The 25,532-nt window shown below is 41.0% G+C and overlaps 2 protein-coding genes across 5 annotated transcripts in view; one reads left to right on the top strand and one right to left on the bottom strand.

Moving 5' to 3' along the window:
* Nucleotides 1-12,950, bottom strand: part of YME1L1 (YME1 like 1 ATPase) — a 49,610-nt gene extending 36,660 nt beyond the window's left edge. Inside the window, exons 1-2 of the mRNA XM_039220505.1 lie at nucleotides 12,749-12,950; nucleotides 3,283-3,414 (exon numbers count right to left, since the gene is read on the bottom strand). Coding sequence (XP_039076436.1) covers nucleotides 3,283-3,414; nucleotides 12,749-12,781 — 165 coding nt within the window. The 5' untranslated portion in view covers nucleotides 12,782-12,950. The remainder of the gene's footprint in view (nucleotides 1-3,282; nucleotides 3,415-12,748) is intronic.
* Nucleotides 12,908-25,532, top strand: part of MASTL (microtubule associated serine/threonine kinase like) — a 29,447-nt gene continuing 16,822 nt past the window's right edge. For 2 of the 4 annotated variants that reach the window (XM_039220502.1, XM_039220501.1), the window contains exons 1-5: nucleotides 12,908-13,126; nucleotides 18,335-18,472; nucleotides 20,588-20,727; nucleotides 21,692-21,780; nucleotides 25,090-25,196. In XM_039220502.1, the coding sequence (XP_039076433.1) occupies nucleotides 12,917-13,126; nucleotides 18,335-18,472; nucleotides 20,588-20,727; nucleotides 21,692-21,780; nucleotides 25,090-25,196 (684 nt within the window). In that variant the 5' untranslated portion in view covers nucleotides 12,908-12,916. Of the gene's footprint in view, nucleotides 13,127-14,939; nucleotides 15,123-18,334; nucleotides 18,473-20,587; nucleotides 20,728-21,691; nucleotides 21,781-25,089; nucleotides 25,197-25,532 lie in introns of those variants that run through there. The other 2 variants (XM_039220504.1, XM_039220503.1) reach the window with 1 other exon arrangement.

Raw genomic sequence — 25,532 nt, 5'->3', positions numbered from 1 at the left:
ACAGTCTCCTAGCTCCTCTTCATCCTTTTTGTTGGCTCCCTAAACAATGATCTGGGCTGTGTAAATACTGTTTCTTTCCAGCTGGAACAATGTGAAGCTTAGTCAGTAGACAGCCCTGGAGACACTGTAGTAGTGGTTATCTTCCTGGTTCCAGTGTGTCCATTCTGCAGGCTCCTGTCTGCGACGCCCACTGTGATGCTAGCATCTGGCTGCCACTGGTACAGCTTTTCCAAACCCTGGCTCCCACAGCAAACAGTGGCCAACAGTACAGTACCCTGTAGATTTTTCAGTCAGAGACATCCCCATGAGCAGCTTTCCCTGGTAGCCTAGACGGCACATTTCCATCAAGTGCAGCGAGCAGGACACCAGTGATTTCTCTGCCATGCAGTGAGCCAAGGCCATGCCCTCCTCCGGCAAGGTCAGCACAGCAGCCTGTGGGTGGAGGACTCCTCCCAGGATGCTCGATCTCAGTCCCAGGAGTATTAGCCACACCTTATATCTGCTCGTCCTGTAGATTTTAGAGTTATTAGCCAACTCCTACTTACTCCAATCCCATATAAAAATAGGGTTTGAAAAATAGGAAACTACAAAATAACACTAATTTTTTACATTAAAACTTTTACTGCTCAAATGACTACATGGTTTCTCTTTCCTAGTTAGAGCCCCTGATAAAAAGGGGCTAAATCCACTGTAAGCAGAAATACACTGGAATTTGAGAGTAGTTGAGTTCTGGAAATCTTAATTTTGAGGTCCCTGAAACTCTCTCCAGGGGTGAGAGAGGTGGGCATTTTAACAAGGCACTAAATAAATTACTGCAAAGGTTTAAAGAGAATTTAGGGTTGGAGATGTATTTGGGAGTTAACAGCATATATATGAGTATATAGATCTAGATGTCAGGTGAAGATATGAAAATGGGTAACATAACTTAGAAGAATGTGCATAACAATAATTAGATGCAAGGACAAGTGCACACCAAACACTGCAGGGGGTGGAAAAAAAAAGACAAGCCAACAAAACAGAAAGAGAAAACACTATCAACAAGGTAATATCACTCAGTTCAAGGGAGAATTTCGAATCTTGGAGGAGGAGAGAGCGAATCCCAGGCAGGCTCTGCATGACTCAATCTCATAAATCCTGAGATCATGAGTTGAGTAGAAATCAATACTCAGAGTCTTAACTGATTGAGTCACCCAGGCACCCCAGGAGTATTTTGAAAGTAGTAAATGTTCAGTAAGATCAAATGCTCAGGACAAGTTGAATAACATATGGATTTTTTTTTGCAGCCTATATTTAGCACAAAGGAAATCAATGACTTTAGCAAAATCTGTAAAATGGTACAAGTAGTAGCCAAACTATGATGCGATACAGCGTGAATAAAAGTTTAGCAAGTAGTTACCCATTCAGACTGCTATTTCAAGAAGTCTGACAGCAAAGGCATGAAGGAAGGCTCTAACACCTGCATTGTGTGTGTTTGGATGAGCAAGACTTGAAAGCAAAGCCATCTGCATGTCCAAGGTAGATATGAAACTAGACATGAGACTGGATGCTTAAGGAGGAAGAAAAGCTTCTGTACAGTAATAAAGAGCACTCAGTAAAAACGAACAACAGGATTAATGAGGGCATATCACAGATTAAGAAGCCAATTCTGTATTTGACACCATTACTCATAACCTCAACATTGGCCTCTAGAATTCAGCTACTTTTGAAGACCCTGACCTAGCAATTTCATTTAATGACATAGTTCAAAAATTTAGCAACACAAATGGTAAAAGTGGTAATGTTCTAGAAACACAAAATTGGGAACAATATCCAGTAAGGGGATATCATACAATGACCATCCTGAAGTCATTAAAGATGCAGAAAACGAATGGCCTAACAAGTTCATGATGACTATTAAATTAACAAAGCATAATCTAAATCAGCATATGCAGTATGATCCAATTATAAAATTAAAAAGTACCAGAGGAAAAGAGACACGGAATATACATACAAAATGGTAACAGCATTATCTCTGGGGAACAGGATCACCGGGGAATTTTATTTCTTCCACCTACACAGTACTTTCCCAAATTTCTGAAGTGAACATAATACTGCTCTATGCAGCAACTTTGATTCATGTGGTATTTTCATTAGGCAGGCTCTCTAGGACTGTAATTTAGGAGAATGGGATCACCACAGTAGAAAAGACAATGAATTTCCTATAAGAAGCAATAGGAATTAGGTAAATATTAAAAAAGGAAAGCATCAAGATGTCAAGGACAAATTTTTCATCTGACTAAAATTTTATCTTAAGACTCACTCCCAAGCCCCCCCAGCACAAGTGAACATTGTGTCAACTCTTCCTGTGTCCTTTGCCACAGCCTCTGAGATCAGGACTAAGTTATTTATGGATCAAAAAGGTTGTTAGGAAATGTAACTACAGATTATAATGTTTTCTCTGAAAACTGTATTCAGAACTACATGCACCTACCTTATTAATACACCTTGTGAACACAAAGGTTCCTAGGCTGGGAATTCCCTGTATCCTAGGAAACACTGATTTTATAATTCTCTGAACAATGAAAGTAGTTTCATAGCTTATACGTTTCACTTTCAGGTCCCTGTATTATAAAAGTTCAATTACACTGAAATCTCCTGTAAGGCAGCAGATGGTAACTTCTTACAATTCTACCTTCCTTGCAACTTGGGAGGCAATTATGGTCATCTAATTGTGGGTTCACGACTACTGCCAGAGCTACACAACATATCTAAATGGTAGCACATAATTAGAAATCTAGGAATTGAATACCAAACACACTGCTACATCAATTTTTAAAATCTTTTCTAAGGTTTTATTTTATTTTTGAAAGACAGAGTGAGCATAAGCAGATAAGGAGCAGAGAGAGAGGGAGACAGATTCCGAAGCAGGCTCCAGGCTTGGCTGTCAGCACAGAGCCTGATGTGGGGCCAAAACCCATGAACCTTGAGATTCTGACCTGAACTGAAGTTGGACCCTTAGCTGACTGAGCCACCCAGGTGCCCCATGAATTTTTTTTCTTTTAAAGTAGGCTCTATGTCCAACCTGGGGCTTGAACTGACAACCCTGACATTAAGAGTCACATGCTCTACCAACTAAGACAGGTGCCCCTGCCACATTAAAGCCAGAAATAGACACCTTTAATCATAACGGGGATGAAGCTGAAGACTTTGTTACAAATGCCTAAACATGGACACTTCAGACATGGTTACAACATACTAAATCAAAACAGCTGTTTCTCACACAATTGGGGTAAAAACTATTACCTCATTGCCAGGAGACTCGTGCTCGGGAGCTACATCTCGATGCTGGTTTTGGGAAGCTGATGCACTGACAGATATAGATGTGTTTTTTGGTGAATGGAAGGCATTGATGAGATGACTCAGAGGAACTGTAACCTAGAAGATAAAAGTTGAAATTAAGTGGTGTGCTTTTTGAAATTAAAACAAGAAAAATTCTCTTCATTGTCAGGATCTGGAACTTGTAAAAAGTGAAACGTACACTGTAGATCAGAACTATACGTTAAAGAATGTAAATACTCAGATTTATTGCTCGTGGGAGGAAAATTGGGAAATGCTTCCAAGACAGTATTCTAGCTGTATAAATCCAAAGTATTTTAAAAAATATACATTTAATTTCCCATCAATCTTATTTCTAGTAATTTATTCTAAGGAAATAATGTGAAAACTGCCTGTCTGTGTAACAGATGATAATTTTCATCAAAATGTTTAAAAAGCAGTGGAAAGGCAGAAATGCCCACCATTAAGGGAATAGGCTACATAAACGCTACCATCATAAAATGAAATAATGAAGTTTTGCAGGCTTAGAAAAAAGCACATATCCAGAATTTTCTTCTTAACTTCTTCACTGCACCACCCATTCTCATCCTGTTCCAAGTCACCAGCATCTGTATGTGGATGTTCCAATAGCCCTCCTACCCTCCCAGAATTTGCCCTATTAAGAACAAAGTCAGATCTCATCACTCCTCTGCTGAAAACCTTCCAATGGCTTCTCTTCTCACTTACAAGAAAAGTAGAAGCCCCAAGCACTAGGATGTAGAAAGCCTCTACGGCCTTTTATTACCTCTCCAAATTTATCTACCACTACGTTCTCCTTTTCTCTTTTGCCTACCTTGCTCTCTGACTTCATTCAGTTCTTAACTCAAAAGTCATCTTTTCCTGAGTGTTTTCCATAGCCAACCTATTTAAAATTTCAAGAACCCTCCCCTCCAAAATATTCCTTATTCCCTTTCACTGCTCCATTTTCTCTTCTTGACCCGTTCAGTATCTAACACACTTTATACATAATCTACTTATTTGTTTGTATGTTATTTCTCTGTTTCTCTCTAACCAATTCTGACACCAGCTAGGTGTCCAACAATTGAATTCTGAAACTCCTTACCCGGTGTGTAGAACCCCCACAAGGCTCAGCCCCACAAGACTGGTCCCATGTCAGAGACCAGTCACAAGTCTCAGGCTAATTCGTACTTCTGATCTACCAGCTATACATCAGGGTTTCCCACGACTGATGATTAAGTACACAAGGGTACAGCCAGAAGGGCCCCTGGCACAAGATGTGGAGTGGATTACCCTTCCTCATGGTGAATCTCTCTCAGCACTGCATCTCACTCTTCAAGAGCTTTGCTAGAGATCAAATTCCAGCCCTCCCCTCCCAGAAGCTGGGGGGGGGGGGGAGAGGGGAGCAAAAAGTTCCCACCTTCTAATCAACAGATCTTTCAAGTAGCCAGCCCAGGCCTGAGGCTGTGAAAGACCCTAGCCTAAGTCACCTCATTAGCAGAAATCCAGGTGTGATCCAAAGAGGTACCTTAAGAATAGTAAGACGCTACTGCCACACAGGAAATTCCAAGGCTTTCAGGAGCTCCCAGGCAAGAAATGGCAACAAAGACCATTGTGAACTAAAATGTTAAGTTCAAAGTGGCGAGGGACTTTTTCCTCTATTTAATTCTTTGATTTTTCTCTGTTTTAATTTATTTCCATCATTTAACGTAAAATTGTAAACAGAAGGAATTAGCTGTCCCTGGAAAAAGACAGACACAGCTTTCTTTATGTCAGGCTTCCTGGTCATCTTGGGAAAGAACGTAAGAACAGCCACTGTCAGGCCAGGACACAGCCTACTCACATCAAGGACAGCAAGTCAGTGACAAACTCCTCGTGAAGTTCAAATGTCAAACTGACCTGCCTCGACTTATTTTTGAAGGATCCACACTCCTCTGAGCCCTCAGATACTGGGTCAACTGGAGCCACAGAACTGATGATGCTGATCCCTGCTGGCCCTTGTAACTATGACCTGGACTCAGTCACCTCAAGACAACTAGAGCCCCACTTCCACGATGTATCCCCCACTGCACAAACTTCGTCACGAATATGTATGAACCCCTAGCATAAAACTGCCCCAATTTTGTTGTTCAGGGAGACACTGCTTTGGGAAAGACCCCTGGTGTTCTCCTTTACTTGTTCCAAGTAAAACCTTTCCTTTTCCTATTCTTTGGCTTGGCTGTGTATTTTGGGCTTGATATTCACCAATAGGCAAACCCAGTTTTCGGTAACAAAATGTTTTCATACGATACTTAGTATACACACTTTATATTTTTCTCTATTTCATTCATACTGTATCCAAGTGCAACAATAATGCACACAGTGGATGTCACATGAAGATTTCTTGAGGGAATGAATACATTAAATGGGTTCTTACCATACAGGCACATCTCATTTTATTGTGCTCCATTTTATTGTACTTCGCAAATACTGTATTTTTTATAAATTAGGGTTTGTGACAACATTGCATCAAGCAAGTCTTTCGGTGCCATTTTGCCAAGAGCATTTGCTCACTTCATGTCTGGGTCACATTTTAGTAATTCTCACAATAGTTCAAACTTTTTCATGGTATCTGTCATTGTAATCTATGGTTAGTAATCTTTGATGTTAATGCTGTAATTGTTTGGGGTTGTCACTCATCATACCTGTATAAGACACTGAGCTTCATCAAGAACTGTTGTGTGTGTTCTGATTACCCCACCAACGGGACCTTCCCATCTTTCTCTCCTTGCGCTCCCCCATTCCCTGAGACACAACAATATTGAAACTTGGACATTCAATAACCCTACAATGGCACCTAAGTGTTCAAGTAAAAGGAAGAGTCCCACATCTCTCACTTTCCATCAAAATCCTGACATGATTAAGCTTGGTAAGGAAAGCATGTTGAAAGCCAAGACAGCCTTTACAAAAGAGAAGCCTTTTGTATCACTAGGCCAAGTTGCACATGCAAAATCAAAGTTCTTAAAGGAAACTGAAAGTGCTATTCAAGTGAACACACAAATGATAAAAAACAAAAACAGCCCGTTGCTCAAAGTTTTAGTGGTCTAGACAGAAGATCAAACTAACCACAACATTCTCTTCAGCCAAAGCGTAATCCAGAGTAAGGCCCTAAATGTATTCATTTGTATGATGGCTGAGAGAGGTGAGGAAGCTGCAGAAGAAAAGTCTGAAGCTAGCAGAGAGGCTACCGGTTCATGAGGTTTGAGAAGCCGTTTCCTTAACACATAAGTGCAAGATGAAGCAGCAAACAGGGAGTAGAAGCTGCAGCAAATCATCTAGAAGATCTAGATAAGACAGATAACCAGTGAAGGTGGCTCCACTAAACAGATTTTCAGCAGAACAGAGGACAGCCTTAAGATGCCATTTAGGACTTTCCCAGCTGGGGAGAAGTCAATGCCTGGCTTCGAAGCTCTGACGGACAGGCTGACTCTCTTGTTAGCTGCCTTTAAATTGAAGCCTGTGCTTCTTTACTATTCTGAAAATGCTAGGCCTATGCTAACCCCATGCCGGCTGTGCTCTATAAATGGAACAAAGCCTGCTTGACAGTACATCTATTTACAACAGGGTTTACTGAATACATTGAGCCCTCTGTTAAGAGACCTACTGTTCATAAAAAATGATCCCTTTAAAAGTATTACTGCTCATTGGTAATGTACTTGGTGACCCAAGAGCTCTGCTGGAAGTATACTATTTAGAGTAATGTTGCTTTCATGTCCACTAACACAACCTCTATTCTGCGGCCCATGGTTCAGGAGCAACTTGGGACTTTCAAGTCTTACTATTTCAAAAATGCATTTTGTAAAGACTACATAGCTCACAAATCACGATTCCTCTTATGGATCTGGGCAAAGTGAACTGAAAACATTCACCATTTTAGATGTCATTCAAAACATTTTCATAGGAAAAGGTCAAAACGTCAACAGTAACCGGAGTTTCCAAGAAACTGATTCCAAGCTTCATGGGTGACTTTGAGGGGTTTAAGACTTCACTGGAGGAAGTGACTGCAGATGTGGTGGAAATACCAGGAGACCCAGAAGTGGACTCTGAAGATGTGAGTGAAGGGCTGCAATCTTATGATCAAACTGACAGGAATGAGCTGCTTCCTATGGATGAGCAAAGAAAAGTGGTTACTTGAGATGGAATCCACTCCTGGTAAAGATGCTGTGAAGACAAACTCAGCTGATAAAGCAGCAGGAGGGTTTGAGAGGATTCAGTCCCATATTGAGAGAAGTTCTCTGTGGGTCAAATGCTATCAAACAGTATCACATGTTACAGAAAAATCAGTCACGAAGGAGTTCGTCCATAGGGCAAACTTCACTGGTGTCTCATCTGAAGATGTGCCACAGCCATCCCCACCTTTCACAGCCACTATGGAGCTGAGTCAGCAGCAATCAACCGTGAAGCAAGACCCTCCAACCAGCAAAAAGATAATGACTCTTTGTGCACAGCAAAGGAAACAACCCACAAAACTAACAGGCAACCAACGGAATGGGAAAAGATAGTTGCAAATGACATATCAGATAAAGGGTTAATATCCAAAATCTATAAGGAACTCACCAAACTCCACACCCGAAAAACAAACAACCCAGTGAAGAAATGGGCAGAAGATATGAACAGACACTTCTCCAAAGAGGACATCCAGATGGCCAACAGACACATGAAACGATGCTCAGCATCCCTCCTCATCAGGGAAATACAAATCAAAACCACACTGAGATACCACCTCACGCCAGTCAGAGTGGCTAAAATGAGCAAATCAGAGAACTCTAGATGCTGGCGAGGATGTGGAGAAACGGGCACCCTCCTACACTGTTGGTGGGAATGGAAACTGGTACAGCCCCTCTGGAAAACAGTGTGGAGGTTCCTCAGGAAACTAACAATAGAACTCCCCTATGACCCAGCAATAGCACTGCTAGGAATTTACCCAAGGGATACAGAAATGCTGATGCATAGGAGCACATGGACCCCAATGTTCATAGCAGCACTCTCCACAATAGCCAAAACATGGAAAGAGCCTAAGTGTCCATCAACGGACGAATGGATCAAGAAGATGTGGTTTATCTATACCATGGAATACTACATGGCAATGAGAAACAATGAAATCTGGCCATGTGTAGCAACATGGATGGACCTTGAGGGTATTATGCTGAGCGAAATAAGTCAGGCAAAGAAGGACAAATATCATATGTTTGCACGTATAGGAGGATTAGGAGGAACTTGACGGAGGAACAAGGGGGAGAAGAAGGGGGGAAATGGTGGGGGAAAGGGAGAGAGGCAAACCATGAGAGACTCTTGAATGCTGACAAAAACTGTGACTGATGGATGTGGGGGGAGGAGGGGATGGGCATGGAGGAGGGCACTCGTGGGGAAGAGCACTGGGTGTTATGTGGAAACTAATCTGACAATAAACTGTTTGCAAAAAAAAAAAAAAAGATAATGACTCTTTGAAAGTACATATGATGGTTAGCATTTTTTAACAATAAAGTATTTTTTAATTAAGGTATTACATTGCTTTTAGACATAATCCTATTATGACACACCTAACAGATTGTTGTATAGTGTCAACAGAACTTTTACAAACCCTGGGAAATCCAAAAATTCATCTGATTTGTGTTATTGTGATATTCCCTTTACTGTGGTAGTACTGAACCAACCTCAGTATCTTCAATCTCATGTAATCCTTCCTGTTTAACTGATAAAGACATCAAGAATTTATATAGGTTAAGTGGCATGTTCAAAGTCACTCAGCAAGTAGGGGCGCCTGGGTGGCTCAGTCGGTTACGTGGCCGACTTTGGCTCAGGTCATGATCTCGCAGTTCATGATTTCGAGCCCCGTGTCTGGCTCTGGGCTGACAGCTCAGAGCTTGAAGCCTGCTTCGGATTCTGTGTCTCCCTCTCTCTCTGCCCTCCTCTGCTCATGTTTCATCTCTGTCTCTCAAAAATACATAAATGTTAAAAAAAAAAGAAGTCAGTAATCAAGTATATGAGCAAATACTCTAACCAAGATAATTTGACTCTAGATTCTTATTAGACTCTTCATCCCATAGTTACTGATATAGAAATAAATTCATAACATGTTAAATGAAAAAAAAATGTTGAATGTAAAACTATATCATCTTGGGGTGTCTGGGTGGGCTCAGTTGGTGAGCATCTAACTCTTGATTTTGGCTCAGGTTATGATGCCAGGTAGTGGGACTCAGCCCTGTGTTGGGCTCTGTGCTGAGGGTTAACCCTGCTTAATTCTCTTTCCCTCTGCCCCTGTTTCCTGCTCGCACATCTCTCTAAAATAAAAAAAGTCCAAGAATTGAAAAACTACAATGTCCTTTTTAAAAAGCATGCATACAAACCTATTTGTGTAAAGGTAAAAAGCATGAAAGAACATATTCTAAAATATGTCTTTGTACAATGAGATTGTGAATGTTTTTTATTTTCTTATCTGTATTTTTCTTTTCGGTATTCTTTTTAGGGTAAGAAACAACAAGCTCTTTTAAAACTACAGGAATCATGGGGCACCTAGGTGGCTCAGTCGGTTAAGTGTCCAACTTCAGCTCAGGTCATGATCTTGCGGTTCACGGGTTTAAGCCCCATGTGGGCCTCTGTGCTGACAACTCAGAACCTAGAGCCTGCTTCAGATTCTGTGTCTCCCTTTCTCTCTGCCCCTCTCCCACTTAACGCTGTCTCTCAAAAATGAATAAATATTTTTTAAAAACTACAGGAATCAACTTTTATATTTAAAAAATTTTTACTTTAGTGAAAGAGAGCATAAACAGGGGAGAGGGGCAGAGGGGGAGGGAGGGAGAGAGAGAGAGAGTGAAAGCAGAGAGAGAGAGAGAGAGAGAGAGAGAGAGAGAGAGAATCCCAAGCAGGTCCCACTTTCAGCGCAGAGCCCGACACAGGGTTCAACCTCACAGCCCTGGGATCACCACCTGAGCCGAAATTAAGTAGAATGCTCCATGGAATGAGTCACCCAGACACCTCTGAAAAGCTTTATTCTAATTAGTTATATCTATTCTCATTCAAGAAAAGATTTAAATTACTAAAAGATGGTTTGATCTCTTCTCAATGAAAACGTTCACCTTCCATATATTTCCTATGTTCACATTTTATATTTAAGTGTATCCAATGATTAAGCAATCAGAAATTTAAAAAATGTGTACCATCTTTCACAGCATAAAATGCATAAGGGTCCACTATTAGCCCAGTTAAGCCTGCCTGCAGTATACAAAATGCCTTCACCATCTCTACTAACATCACGTACCACTAACTCTCCACCCAGCTGATCATAAATTCTCCTAAAATTGTGGTTTCTTGATATAAACTTCTTGAACTTCAGTTTTAAAAGGTTTAATACTGTATTCAACAGGCCAAGTCAGACTTGTTTTTCCAACAGCTGGTAGGATTCCCCTAGAGCTGAAAGCTATCGGCAGAAGAGAGGAAGGGAAGGGACAAACGCAGGCAAAGAATAAGGTTTTTTTTGAAGAACCAACACCTCCAGCCAAGGAGAACAGTCGTTTCACCTGAGAGCCCCTTGCTATTTGTGTCTCACCTGACAGCCCCTGATGTGAGCCAGTATGAGCTAGACTGGACCTCAGGACCTTCACAGAAGCCCCTCTGAGTTGTCCTGAAGTTACCTGTAGCTCAGTGTCATAGCAAGATCTCCTAGATGTGTTTTCCACCATTTTTTAAAAATACGATATATGCAGTAGCACGTTGACAAGCTAGGCATGATACCTGAAGTGCTTATGTGAGCTCCCTGCCCTGCCCCCTAATATACTGAACAAAACCTTCCTGTACTAAGCCACAGAGAGACAGTACTTTGAAAGTCATCTGTCTCCTTACTTTTAACAAGTAATAAAGTTCTTTGTTTTCAACATTTTCTTGGGTTGTGTCCAATCTGAGGTATCTCAAGTGGTGAACCCCTTGAGTTTTGTTACACAGCTTGGCAAATACCATTTTCACCCATTCAGGTGACCAAACCAGAAACACTTCTTTCCTTCATCCCTCATATCCAATCCCTCATTATTCTACTCTTTTTCAAAACAAACAAACTCATCCGCTTCTTTCCATAACCACTGCCACCACTTTAGTGGTGCAGTCTCTCTCCTCTGGGTGACTGCAATAGCATCCTTAACTGAAAACACTTCTGATCCGGTTACTCAATGCTTACACTTAAAATGAAATCCAAAGTCCCTTATAATTTCCTGTATGATCTGCCTCAAGGATTCACTCTAACGTTAATTCTGTCATCATGGCCTTTAATCACTACATTGTAGCCACACTGGCATTATTTTGTTCTCCAATCAGCTAAGCTCTTCCCTATCTCAGGACCTCCAGATATACTTGGAATACTGGCTCACTTCTATTAATTCTTCACTTGGCTAACTCCCATTCAACTTTTCTCCATATCACTATAAAGATTCCACATTTGCTTTGTCCACCTGGCTCATTACTGATGCCCAATAAATAACTAATCACTTCATTTTCGATTATCCAGCGAGTACTTAACCAAAAAAACCCCCCAAAACAAACAACAACAACAACAACAAAACCAAGAGTGGGGTTACAAAAGAATGTAATTAAATGCTGAAACTAAAGAGTGTTAAAAAATTATTTTAAAATCTGAATGTGTTCAAAAACTATGTGCAAAACTGAGAAGTCTCCCCACCGCCCCCAACAAGAAACTGTCAGAATGTTGCCATCAAAAAAGATTTTTAAATGAAGAAGGGCAAGACACTGTCACAAGTGATTATTCCCAAAAGATAATTAAAAACCCTAGAAACGATTTATTGTCCTTTTGCTTGATGAAAAAAATGGGAAAGAGTACGAATAAAAATAGTAAGCAAAAGCAGTCAAAAGCTTTAAAATGTTTATTAGTCATTTCTAACGAAAAGAAGGAAAAATAAAGAAAACATTCGTAGTATTCAAATCATTATGTTTGCGTTAAATTCCATTTAAAAAGGAATGAAAAATATGGGTACCAGGGTTGTGAATAGTAAAGTCTCCGGAGAGGCGATCAGATAGAAAGAAAACATTACTTGCTCTCTTTACATTTAAGGCAAAGGCGTCTCCCCCATCCACACTCTGCTCCCCTCACCCCAGAATGTCCGAGTGAACTGAACAATGCCTAATGGATTCTCTAGTAAAAATTCCACGGTATCAACTCGATAAACCAAGGTCTCCATCAGCTCATGCCTCTGCTTCAACGTCAGCCTTTTACTCTCAGCGTGTCGCTGATCCTTCAACCCTAGGACTAGTTTTGAGCTAATCGCCACCCCCCTCTCACCCCCCACCCCCCACGATTCCAAATGAGAAATCGCTTCCACGAAACGCAAACGGCAAAGAGCCGAGGGCAGGAGGAGAGGAAAAAAAAAAAAAAAGGACCGGATGCCAGACTCACCTGGGGCTGCACCGTACTCGAGAGGGAAAACATCTCCTACGGGACCTCAGCGACCTCACCCGCCTGCCGAAAGTGCCCCTCTGTCCACGGCTCGGCGGGGAGGCCCTGAGCCCTTTTACCCTTCCTTTCTCCCTCTCCCCTAACACTCACTCTTCCTAGAAACAGAAAATGGCCTCCCCTTGTTACAGCTACTGCAACGACATACAATCTGCCCCGGAAGGCAAGGCTCCCACGCAACACTGCTTCCGGGGCAGGTGGGCTACGCCACCAGCGAGTGAACGTCAGTGCTCGCGCTCCACCTTTTCGGGGTCTGTGTCTACGACAGCTGCTGAAGTCCTCTGGCCCCCAGACTCGTTGATGTTCACGGGAGTAATACAGGTGCTGGATCCTCAAGCTCTCTGGCCATATATATATATATATATTTTTTTTTTTATATTTTTATTTATTTCTAGGAGAGAGAGAGACAGCGTGAGCAGGGAAGGGTCAGAGAGAGAGGGAGTCACAGACTGAAACAGGCTCCAGGCTCTGAGCTGGCAGTCAGCACAGAGCCCGACGCGGGGCTCGAACCCACAAACCGCGAGATCATGACCTAAGCGAAAGTCGGACGCTCAACCGACTAAGCCACCCAGGCGCCCCGAAAAACCATTCTTAAGCATTGTGGACTACTCAAAAATGGGCCTGGGCCAAATTTGGCCTGCAGGTCAGCTCAGAGGCCATGACTTTGTTGGATTAGATACTGAATAAATGGGAATGAGTTTTCATGGGGATTGATAAAGGAGATAATCCGATAAATAAGAGTAATGATTATTTCCTGGTGTCGTGCATGTGCCTAACCTGTTCTTTCATACTTTTGTTGTTTGTATTTCTCAGACTTGAGTAGTGTGGAGACTTTGTGTTGAAGGTGAAACATTGAGGCCCCCTAGGAGTGTTTGTGAGTGTCGAGATGGAGTGATTCTCCCGTAGAAGGAGCATCACAAGTTACGCGCTATTGCTTTGAGTGACTTTGGTGTCACTGCAGTTGATTAGAAATCCAGATCTGGGCCTGAACTTGTTGAATGAGACTGTATGCTGACATGAGCTGAAATCAAGAGTCTGATGCTCTACTGACCGAGCCGCCCACAAGCCCCTTGAGTAACATTTCATTGACACTTTTAACAGTTTTGTTTGAATCTGTGTTTATTTTTTTTTATTTTTTTAAATGTTTTTATTTATTTTTAGGAGAGACAGAGACAGACAGCGTGAGCAGGAGGGTCAGAGAGAGAGGGAATCACAGAATGAAACAGGCTCCAGACTCTGAGCTGGCAGTCAGCACAGAGCCCGACGCGGGGCTCAAACCCACGAACCGCGAGATCATGACCTAAGCGAAAGTCGGACGCTTAACCGACTAAGCCACCCAGGCGCCCCTATTTTTTTTTCTTAAGAGGGGACGGCATTAACCCTGTTAAATCTTACACTTTCCTTATGAAATCTTTCACCATAGTCTCCTTGACTGGGCCTTGCGTTATGGTAAACTGTTTTTGCTACAGTTTCGTGCTTTTTATCTTTCCCACAGTAAATCGAAAATTCTTCCTATTAGTCCTAATCGGCCTCAGTCAGGCAAGTTACGGCCTGTTAATATTGTCAGATGACAGGCCCAGCCACCTGCTTCCTGCTCATCCAGTTTCTCCACATTTTATGATTTCGACTAGCCAAACGAAACTGGCTGACATTTCGCGCGGGGGTGCGAGGTCGCGAGGAGTAAAAAACAAACAAAACCAAGCAAAAGTGGAGTAAGGGTGGGTCCCATCAACCTCGTTTGGAAGTCAGGAGAAACCTAGTCAATCCCGCGATTGAGATTCAAGTCCGAGTAGCCCGGTTTCTTGTAAACAAAAGACAGCCGGGGCGCAGCCCCCCCCCCCCCACGGTTATTACTAAATTTAGTAATTGGGCCGTGGTCACCACCCTCGAAGTCTGTGGTTGGTTGGAGAATTTCCCAGCGTCCCAGCCCTCACCTCCATTGGGTACTTCCGCGCCTACGAGCACGAGGTGACGGGGGCGGAGCTGCGCTGGGCTCGGCGTGAGCAGGCAACGTGGTGACGTCACTACCGATGCGCTGCGTGGGCGGGGCCTTACTTTGAACCTGGTTGGCGGGAGCGTGGCTTGGGAAGGGGCCTTAGCTGATGCTACAGGCTTCCATCTGGGCTCGCCTGCTATGGAGCCCACTACGAGGAGCGAGGAGAGTGGAGGAGACGCAGTGACAGGGGAATGCGTGAGTAGGATCCGGGTGCCAAGACCTCCCTCCATTGAGGAATTCACCATAGTGAAACCTATTAGCCGTGGCGCCTTCGGGAAGGTGTATCTCGGACAGAAAGGCGGCAAGTTGTATGCGGTGAAGGTAAGAAGGCGAGGACTAAGGAGAGGGAAAGAGTTCGGACCTTCGGCCCTCTCTTCTTCCACCTGAACTAGGCAGGCCCCAGGGTGGTAGGGTCCTTCGCAGCCCTGTGAGATGACTTCTTACTTGGGGTGACCTGAGCGCTGGCAGGCCGGGTATCTCGCTTCTGCCACGCCCTTTTCACACCGCCAGTGCTTAGGAGACATCAGGACTCTGAATCCTTTTTACCGCCTTGACCTTTACCAGGATTAAGTTTGAAACATTAAATGTGAAACAATTATTTAAAGACTAAACTGAAACCTGTTAGAACATGTCACTCCTTTATCCTTGCAGCAGTATATATCATTCCAGAAGCATTCAAGAGCTTTCGATGTATTTGAAGCCCTTCTGGCCACTCTTGGTCCTCACCCACTCCCATAGTTTCTGATTACTCTTTATTTAAGCACTGAAAAAAACACGATAAAGAAACCAGAAGTTTTATTGCTAACGCAGTTTCAACTTCCTATTAGACGTTGTTATGTGAACATCTACTAAGTACTTTGAAACTGTAATTGCCTGACTTTGAACAATCCTCTCCACCTAACTTAAACACTGAACCTTCTGTATTCCCTCTCTCCGCTTAATAAAACCACTTTCATCCCTATCATTCAGGCTAGAAACGTGAGTCATTTTAATTTCCCTCTACTCCATCTGTATAACCTATGTCTCAACTAGTCCTGTCAATTCTATCTCATATTCCTTCTTTCGTTTTAAGTTTATTCATTTCTAGAGAGGCAGAGTGAGCGAGGAAGGGCTAGAGAGAGAGAGATAAAGAGAGAGAATCCCAAGCAGGCTTCTCACTGCCAGTGAGAGCCTGATGAGGAGCTCGAATTCACAGAATGTGAGAGCATGACCTGAGCTGAAACGAAGAGTCAGAAGCTCAACCTCCTGAGCCAGCTGGGTGCCCCGTCTGATATTCCTTTTTATTATCTCTTTCATTCTATTACATTCCCAAGTCCACCCAAACACAGGACATCAGTTTTTGTCTGTCTTTTCTTCCTCCCTCCCTCTCTCCCTTCGTTCCTTTTTATTTTATTTTTTTATTTTTATTTTTTTAAATGTTTTATTTATTTCTAGGAGAGAGAGAGAGAAACAGAGTGAGCAGGGGAGGGTCAGAGAGAGAGGGAGTCACAGACTGAAACAGGCTCCAGGCTCCGAGCTGGCAGTCAGCACAGAGCCCGACGCGGGGCTCGAACCCACAAACGCGAGATCATGACCTAAGCGAAAGTCAGACGCCCAACCGACTAAGCCACCCAGGCGCCCCCCTTCGTTCCTTTTTAAAGTACAAGTTAGTTTCTAGAAAATTAAAAATTGGGTAACTATTACCACAATCCAATTTTAGAACTTTTCCATTACCCCAAAAAGACTTCCTGCCCATCTGCAGTACCTCCCCCTTAACACCCTTAGCCCCAGGTAACCACCAATCTACTTTCTGTCTCTGTAGGTTTGCCTTTTCTCTACATTGCATGCAAATAGAATCATACAATGCATGATCTTTGGCTTGTTTTGTTTTGTGTGTGTGTGTGTGTGCATTTTGTATTGTTTTGTTTTGTTTTACCTGACAATGTATTTGAGATTCATCAGGCCTTCATTTCCATACATAGTCTATTGGAATAGGCCCCTAACTGGAATCGATATTTTTGCATCCATTCCTTAGTCTGTGACATGCAACCTAACAAACTCCTTAGGAAAGCAATCATGCCTCAAGCCCTGGCCCTAAATGTTCAGTGTACCTTCCAAATCATGTGTTCTAGGCATTCCAGACAATTGGCCAGTCATGAATGCTGTGTATTGTTGTGCCTCTGAACTTATATTTGTGCTGGTTCCTCCTTTAGTGCGTTTCTTCCACCCTTCTCTGCCACCTTGATTATTTATGTATTAAGATGGTTACATAAACCATGTTTACGTTCATCTTAGCTCCTCTTCAAACCTTCCCTGACTTTTCAGACCCACCCCATTGAATTTAATTCTTCCTTGCTTCATATGTTGCTTTTCCTTCTGCTGTACTTACTGATCAGTCATTATCACTTATTGAAATGAAAACACCAGTTCATTTTTTCAGTATTTGTTGAGTATTCCCTTTGTGTTTAGGATCTAGGGTACGGTGGTGAACAAACCAAACATAGCCTCACAGAGCTTCCAATCTAATGGAGCGATAGGTGAAATCATGTTACGGACTGGCTTTGCCAATTTTCCTGTTTTCTTATGGAAAGGTTATAAGGCTGGAATTTATATTGCATTAATAATTTTGTAAAATATTCTAATGAATCTTTGGAAGAAATATGACTTTTAATCATCCTGAGAATTGATCTCAGTATTACTGACTATTCAGGTTAGTGCTTCAATTTTAATGCAGATTATATTATAGTTTTGCTTCCATACCAATTACCTTGAAACTTGGAAAGAGTAGTTTTTTTCTGTAAGACAGCATTTGAGACTGTTAACTTTCAGTACTAACCACTCTTAAGATTTTTTTTCCAAGGCAAACAAACTTCCTATGTTCTTCCACTTTCTGATTCAATTCTCTGCCATTAAAAAATCAGAAGTTAAAGAAAAAACTATTAGCTGCTAATTCTCTGTGTCTAGATTCCTGATTACGGGGCTTATTAGGAGGAAACATCACTATCTTTTGACTTGTTAAAAGAACAGTAGGGAGCCTGTGTGGCTCAGTTTGGCTCAGGTGATGATCTCACAGTTTGTGAGTTCAAGCCCCATGTCCGGCTCTGTGCTGACAGTCTGGAGCCTGCTTCGGATTCTGTGTCTCGCTCTGTCTCTCTGCCCCTCCCCCACTTATGATCTGTCTGTCTCTGTTTCTTGAAAACAAATAATGTAAAAAAAAAATTTTTTTTAAAAAGTAGAATGGAACTTTTTTCTACTAGTATGCAGGGAACTAAGGTAACATTTATTTACTTCTTTTTCCCTCTCTAAAAGGATGTGATACTTTTGCCATTTGATGCCAAAATAAGTAGTTCTCTTGAAAAAAGTTTTGATTTGTTTTCACCATATTCGCTGTTTATCTGACAGTTTCCTAATGGCAATGTGGAGTCCAAACGATATCTGTATTGTCTCTCTTCATCTTTTTCTTTCATCTGGCTTATCACAAAGGCAACTCTGAAACCTGAGAACATTTTGTAATAAAAAATAAAATAAATGTGTTATCATGTTGTCTACCATAGGTTGTCAAAAAAGCAGATATGATCAACAAAAATATGACGCATCAGGTGCAAGCTGAAAGGGATGCACTAGCTCTAAGCAAAAGTCCTTTCATTGTCCATTTGTACTACTCCCTACAGTCAGCAAACAATGTCTACTTGGTGAGTAATTTTCCATTTTTTTCTTCATTTAGCATCACTGAATTCAGTGACTCAAGAAGAATACAGTCTCTGAAATTAGGGTACTTGCATTTGAATTCCAACTTTTGCACTTAGTAGCTTAATGACTTTGGCCAAGTTCCCTTACCTGTTGTTTGAGCCAGGGTTCACCAGAGAAAAAGAATAGGGTGTATGTGGTATGTGTAGAGGGTGGGGATTTAAGGAATTGTTCTATGTGATAGGGCTTTCACGTATGAAATCTGCTGGGTTGATCAGCAGGCTGTAGACCTGAAGAGTTGGTGTTGCAAATCAGATCCAGAGGCAGTACAGAAGCAGAATTCCTTCTTCTTGGGGTGGGGTGGGGTAAAGGTGGGAGGCATGGAGGACAGTCTTTTTTCTTTTAAGACTTTCAACTGACTGGATTGGGCCTACCCATTTTATGAAGGGTCACCAGCTTTTACTCAAAGCCTAACTAGATGTATCATCTAACACACACCTTCATAGCAACATTTAGATTCATGTTTCACCAAATCTCTGAGTACCATGGCTTAGCCAAAAGGACCCATAAAATTAACTATCATACCTCAGTTTCCTCACTTGCAAAATGGAGATGATAATAATAGTACCTACTTCAAAGGTTGTTGTGAAATTTTAATAGGTTAATATAAAGCATGTAGAATAGTGTCTGGCACATAGTGCTGAAAATATTTGGCAAGTAAAGGACATAATGGGAATACTACATAAATTTTGATATGTAATAAAGGAAGATTTGGGGAAGTGGTGGATATTGGGTGTGTGGACTTTGACAATTCCTTGCTTTTCATTTCTAAGGAAGAATTTGAGGGCACAGGAATGGGTGAGGATATCTCAACTCCAAATTCTGGAGATTCTTTTGACTTCTGAGATGCTCTGTACATTAAATGTTTGGTGACTCCAATAGCTTATGTTTGGTATGCACAGTTGGTTCCCTATGAATGAATGGGTCTTAGGATGTAGATTTTAGACCCCAAATTTGTAGTTTTACCGATAGAATGCTAATTCCTTTCATAATTTGGTTGCCTTCAGAAGTGGAAACCCTTTATCCTCGATATACTAAAGCCCTCTGTGGAACTTAACTGTGCCACACATCAACTTTTTTGCTATGTCAAAAACTTGAAGGGGTACCTGAGTGGCTCAGTCAGTTAAGATTAAGATCTTGGCTCAGGTCATGATCTCACTGTTTGTGAGATCTGACAGCACAGAACCTACTTGGGATTGTGTCTCTCCGTCTCTCTCTGCCCCCTCCCTGCTTGCACATGTGTATACATGTGCACACTCCCCCTCTCAAAATAAACTTTAAAAAGATTATAAAAGCTTGTGTCTGAACAGAACTCTTATGTGGAAGAACCTGATATTCAACTTTGAGTTGTAGACCTGAATGTTCAGGATAGATTACAAAAATAGAGTCAAATCTAAAACTCTTTTGATACCTGATGGTTAAATCCATTTCTAGTCTTTCAGTAAATCAGTGAATGTATTTAAACCACATAAAACATGGCTACAGGGGCACCTAGGTGGCTCAGTCAGTTAAGTGACTGACTTCAGCTCAGGTCATGATCTCTCGGTGCTTTGGTTTGAGCCCTGGGTCAGGCTCTATTCTGACAGCTCGGAGCCTGGAGCCTGATTCAGATTCTGTGTGTGTGTCTCTCTCTCTCTCTCTCTCTCTCTGCTCCTTTGCTCATGCTCTGTTTCTCAAGCTCTCAAAAAATGAATAAAAATGTTAAAAAAATAAAAATGTATCTGTTACAGAACCATACTAAAAATATATAACTGTAACACTCAATATTTTTATCTTTGAAAAAATTTTTTTAACATTTATTTATTTTTGAGAGACAGAGACAGATCATGAGCAGGGGAGGGGCAGAGAGAGAGAGACACACACAGAATCAGAAGCAGGTTCCAGGTTCTGAGCTGTCAGCACAGAGCCCGATGTGGGGCTTGTACCCACAAACTGTGAGATCATGACCTGAGCCAAAGTCGGATGCTCAACCAACTGAGCCACCCAGGTGCCCCTCAAATAATACTTTTCAAATAATCATATTGTTTATAATTTATAATATTTGTATTCCTTTTTGATAGATAATGGAATATCTTATTGGTGGAGATGTCAAGTCTCTCTTACATATATATGGTTATTTTGATGAAGAGATGGCTGTGAAATATATTTCTGAAGTAGCCTTGGCTCTAGACTATCTTCACAGACATGGAATCATCCACAGGTAAAGACTGCCTTTTGTGTAAACTATTACTTAAAAAGCATAAGTAATCAAATTATGTATTAAGTCTTTGAGTCTGAAATATTTGCATAATAATTTGCCCGTGTATCTGGGTTATCTAAAGTTTGGGAGTAACTTGTGTAAGTTTAGAAACTCCATCAACTCTTCTTTCATCTCCCCTCCCTTTGTTTTTTAAATATGTTACTTTGAGCATCAGTATGGCATTTTGTTGTGAAGAATATTGAATCTTTTTTCCACTCCTTTATTGTAACACAAAAATGCTATATTTTCTTTTTTTTTTTAATTTTTTTAAAAATATTTTTATTTATTTCTAGGAGAGAGAGAGAGACAGCATGAGCAGGGGAGGGTCAGAGAGAGAGGGAGATACAGACTCTGAAATAGGCTCCAGGCTCCCAGCTGGCAGTCAGCACAGAGCCTGATGCGGGGCTCGAACCCACGAACCACGAGATCATGACCTAAGCGAAGGTCGGACGCTTAACCTACTAAGCCACCCAGGCGCCCCAAAAATGCTATATTTTCTAATTCCAGCTGTCTTACAATGTTTTGCTCTGTGCACAGTCATGTTCTAAAAAGTCATGTTCTAAGTGACTTTTCTCTGTTAAGACTTAATCTTACCCTACTTGAGAGAGGTAAATATCATTTTGACTTGGTCTGAGGTTTATTTTATCTAATGAGGTTTATTTTGTTTTAATGGAATATCTAATAAATAAGGCCAAAGCTAATAAATCATTACATCAGTTAACTTTCTCATAGGTTCAAATATGCAAAAGATTATTTACTTTTGAGAGTTGTTTTCCCCATTTTCAAAACCAGCAATAAGTGCCTCATTTTAGAGAAAATAAATAGGGTTTGATGCTCTGTAACTTTCTGGTTTTTTCCCCTGCTAATTCTCACATCAACAATAGCTCTTTTTTATTCATCTGCTATTTGTCTTTTGTACATGCAGGGATTTGAAACCAGACAATATGCTTATTTCTAATGAGGGTCATATTAAGCTAACAGATTTTGGCCTTTCCAAAGTTACTTTGAATAGAGGTAAGAAAAATTGGAGGTAAGTACCTTTTAAAAAATCTAACAAATTTTAGATACTACATATTACTAACTTACACTCTTTTGTTAGTTTATAATGACTAAAATTTGATTATTACTTGTTCCAAAAAAGACTAGAAAAGTATACTGGTATTTCCTTTCAATTAAAGATGAAAAATGGTAATAATTGTTCCTAAATCCTTTAGGGCCCTCAGAGATCTTTGGATCTTCAAAGAAGAACTCACCATTTCTGTTCTTCTGACTTTTTGTCTCTACTAAAACTGATTTGACCAATTAAACATCAGTTAAATGATTAAAATGAAGTAATTTCAGGGTGCCTGGGTGGTTCAGTTGGTTAAGCATACAACTTGGGCTCAGGTCATGATCTCATCATGATTTGTGGGTTTGAGCCCTGCATCAGGCTCTGTGCAGACAGCTCAGAGCCTGAAGGCTACTTCATATTCTGTGTCTCCCTCTCTCTCTGCCCATCCCCCACTCATGCTCTGTCTCTCTCTGTCTCTCAAAAAGAAAAAAATTAAAAAATAATTTTTTTAAATAATGAAGTAATACCTACAGAACTTATTCACACAGACCGGACCACCTTGATAAACTAAGGGCAAAGAAACTACACACAAAATCCATACACACAAACACACACATATATATGGGAGTATGTTAATTTCACTACTAGTAATGAAAGAAATACTAATTTAAAAAATAACAAATGTTAAGCATCTGACTTCAGCTCAGGTCATGATCTTATGGTGCGTGGGTTCAAGCCCCACATCAGTCTCTGCGCTGACAGCTCAGAGCCTGGAGCTTGTTTCAGAACATGTCTCTCTGCCTCTTCCCCACTCATTCTCTGTCTCTCAAAAATACATAAATGTTAAAAGAAATTTTTTTAAATAACAAATGAATCATTTCACCCTATTAAACCAGGCAAAAAAAAAAAAAAAGGAGAGAGGGAACTGAAGATCCAGAATTAATGAAACTACAAAAGCACAGTTTGACATTGTAATTAGCAAAGTGCTTTCTAACAGATATCTGCCAATGTGTTTTAAGAAACAAAAGCTTTAATTCTTTTTGCCCTAGTGACTGATTATGTCTTAGAATTTCTTCCTTTTTTTTTTTTAATGTTTATTTTAAGAGAGATCACATGTGCAGGGGAGGGGCAGAGAGGGAGGGAGACAGAGAATCCTAAGCAGGGTCTGCGTGGTCAGTGTGGAGCCCAACGCAGGGCTCAACCTCACAACTCTCAGGTTATGACTTGAGCCAGAATTAAGAGTCAGGTGCTCAGCCACTGAGGTGTCTGTCTTTTATTCCAAGGAAATGATTCAAGAGAAGAAAATAATATGAGTAAAACTTTGTAGCAGCGTTGCTCCTAATAGAAACTAGAAATTACTGAAGTTACTCATAGAAATATGGATACTTGAGGGGCACCTGGGTGGTTCAGTCAGTTTAGCAGCTGACTTTGGCTCAGCTCATGATCTCATGCTTTGTGGGTTTGAGTCCCTCATCGGGCTCTCTGCTGTCTGTGCAGACCCCACTTTGGATCCTCTATCTCCCTCTCTGTACCTCTCTCCTCTCAAAAATAAATAAACAGAGAAAAAGAAGGATCAGATGGAAATAAGGGAAGGGAAGTAAAAATAATATAAAAACAGGAAGAGGGACAAAACAAGAGACTCTTAAATATAGAGAATAAACGGGGTTTTGCGGGGGGGGAGTGGGCCAAATGGGTAAGGGGCATTAAGGAATCTACTCCTGAAATCATTGTTGCACTATGTGGTAGCTAACTTGGATGTAAATTAAACAATTAATTAATTAATTTAAAATAAAATAAAAAATAAAAATCCAGCCTGAGTTCCATGTTAGTAAATAAATAAATAAATAAATAAAATGTGTGTGAACTTAAGCTAAGTGAAATAAGTCAAACAGAAAGCCAAATAAATTCACTTATATGCAGAGTCTAAAACAAAACAAAGCGGAGACACACCCGTTAATACAGGGAACAAACTGATGGTTTGTTGGTGGGGAGGGGCAAAAAGGCAAAATGGGTAAAAGGGAGTGGGAAAGTACATGCTTCTGGTTATGGAATGAATGAGTCACGGGTATGGAAAGTATAGTATCAGGAATATATTCCGCAGTATCATAATTGTACTGTGTGGTGACAGATGGTAGCTACACTTGTGGTAGCATAACATGTAGAGTTTTTTTGTTTTTTTTTTTTTTTACAAATAGTTTATTATCAAATTAGTTTCCACATAACACCAAGTGCTCATCCCCACAAGTGCCCTCCTCCATGCCCATCCCTCCTCCCCCCCACATCCATCAGTCCTCAGTTTTTGTCAGCATTCAAGAGTCTCTCATGGTTTGCCTACATGTAGAGTTGTTGAATTATTATGTTGTACACCTGAAACTAATGTAACATTGTGTGTCATACATCCTTCAGTTAAAAAACAAAAGAAAAACACTGTAGATTTATCACATTACCTTTTTTTTTTCATTTTCTTTTGTTTTTTTTTTTTTTTTTAGAGAGAGAGACGGTGAGAATCTTAAGGAGGATCTTAAGCAGGCTCCACATTCAGTGAGGGGAGGGATAAAGATAGAGGGAGAGAGAATCCCAAGCAGGTTCTGCACTGCCACAGAGCCTAACAAAGGGCTCAATCTCAAAAACAGTTAGATCATGACCTGAGCTGAAATCAAGAGTTGGCTGCTGAAAAAACAGCCATGCAGGTGCCCTGTTTTTTTTTTTTCCCCTAAGTTTATTCATTTATCTTGAGAGAGAGAGAGAGCAGAGGAGGGACACAGAGAGAATTCCAAGGAGGCTCTGCATTGTCAGCACAGAGCCCGATGCAGGGCTTGAACTCATGAACCATGAGATCATGACCTGAGCTGAAATCAAGAGTCGGGCTCTCAACTGACTGAGCCACCCAGGCACCCCCTGCTTTCTTTTTTTTAATAAGGAAATATTTATCTTTTAAAATTTTATATTTGACCCCCTTCACATTTCTCCCATCCCCTGCCCCTGCGCCTGGCATCCACCAGTCTGTTCTCTGTATCTGTGAGCTTGTTTTTGTTTTGTTTTTTAAGATTCCGTATACAAGAGAGATCATACGGTATTCGTCCTTCTCTGTTTGGTTGTATGTGTTTACTCTGTGGCTTCACTAGATATGTTTATCTAACACAAGTTAACTTTATAGATAATGTTCATAATGTGAAAAGGGCAACAAAGTTCAAAAGAGATGATTATTAGCTAGTAAGTCAGTGACATTGAGGTTTTTAAAGAATTTCACATACCTTTTTTTCCATACTTAGATATCAATATGATGGATATCCTTACAACACCATCAATGGCTAAACCTAGACAAGATTATTCAAGAACCCCAGGACAAGTGTTATCTCTCATTAGCTCTTTGGGATTTGTAAGTACTTATTTAGAAAAAAAAACCTCACATAACATGCCCATTTAAAGTTTTAAATCCTTTTTTAATAAATGATCAAAATAAATTTATTTTTTAAAACCATTTTTAAATGCTTATTATTGATTTTTGAGAGAGGAAGGGAGGGACAGAGCATGAGTGGGGGTTGGGGGGGAGGTGAGCAGACAGTGAGGGAGACACAGAATCTGAAGCAGGCTCCAGGCCCTGAGCTGTTCAGCACACAGCCTGATGTTGGGCTCGAATTCACGTGCTGTGAGGTCATGACCTGAGCCAAAGTCAGACGCTTAATTGACTGAGTCACCTAGGCTCCCCTGATCA

Source organism: Hyaena hyaena, unplaced genomic scaffold (genome assembly GCF_003009895.1).
Source record: "Hyaena hyaena isolate Hyena2069 unplaced genomic scaffold, ASM300989v1 scaffold_896, whole genome shotgun sequence".
In the NCBI taxonomy this organism is placed as follows: domain Eukaryota; kingdom Metazoa; phylum Chordata; class Mammalia; order Carnivora; family Hyaenidae; genus Hyaena; species Hyaena hyaena.
Note: the sequence above shows the minus strand (reverse complement) of the source record. Positions and strands in the feature narration are given on the sequence as shown.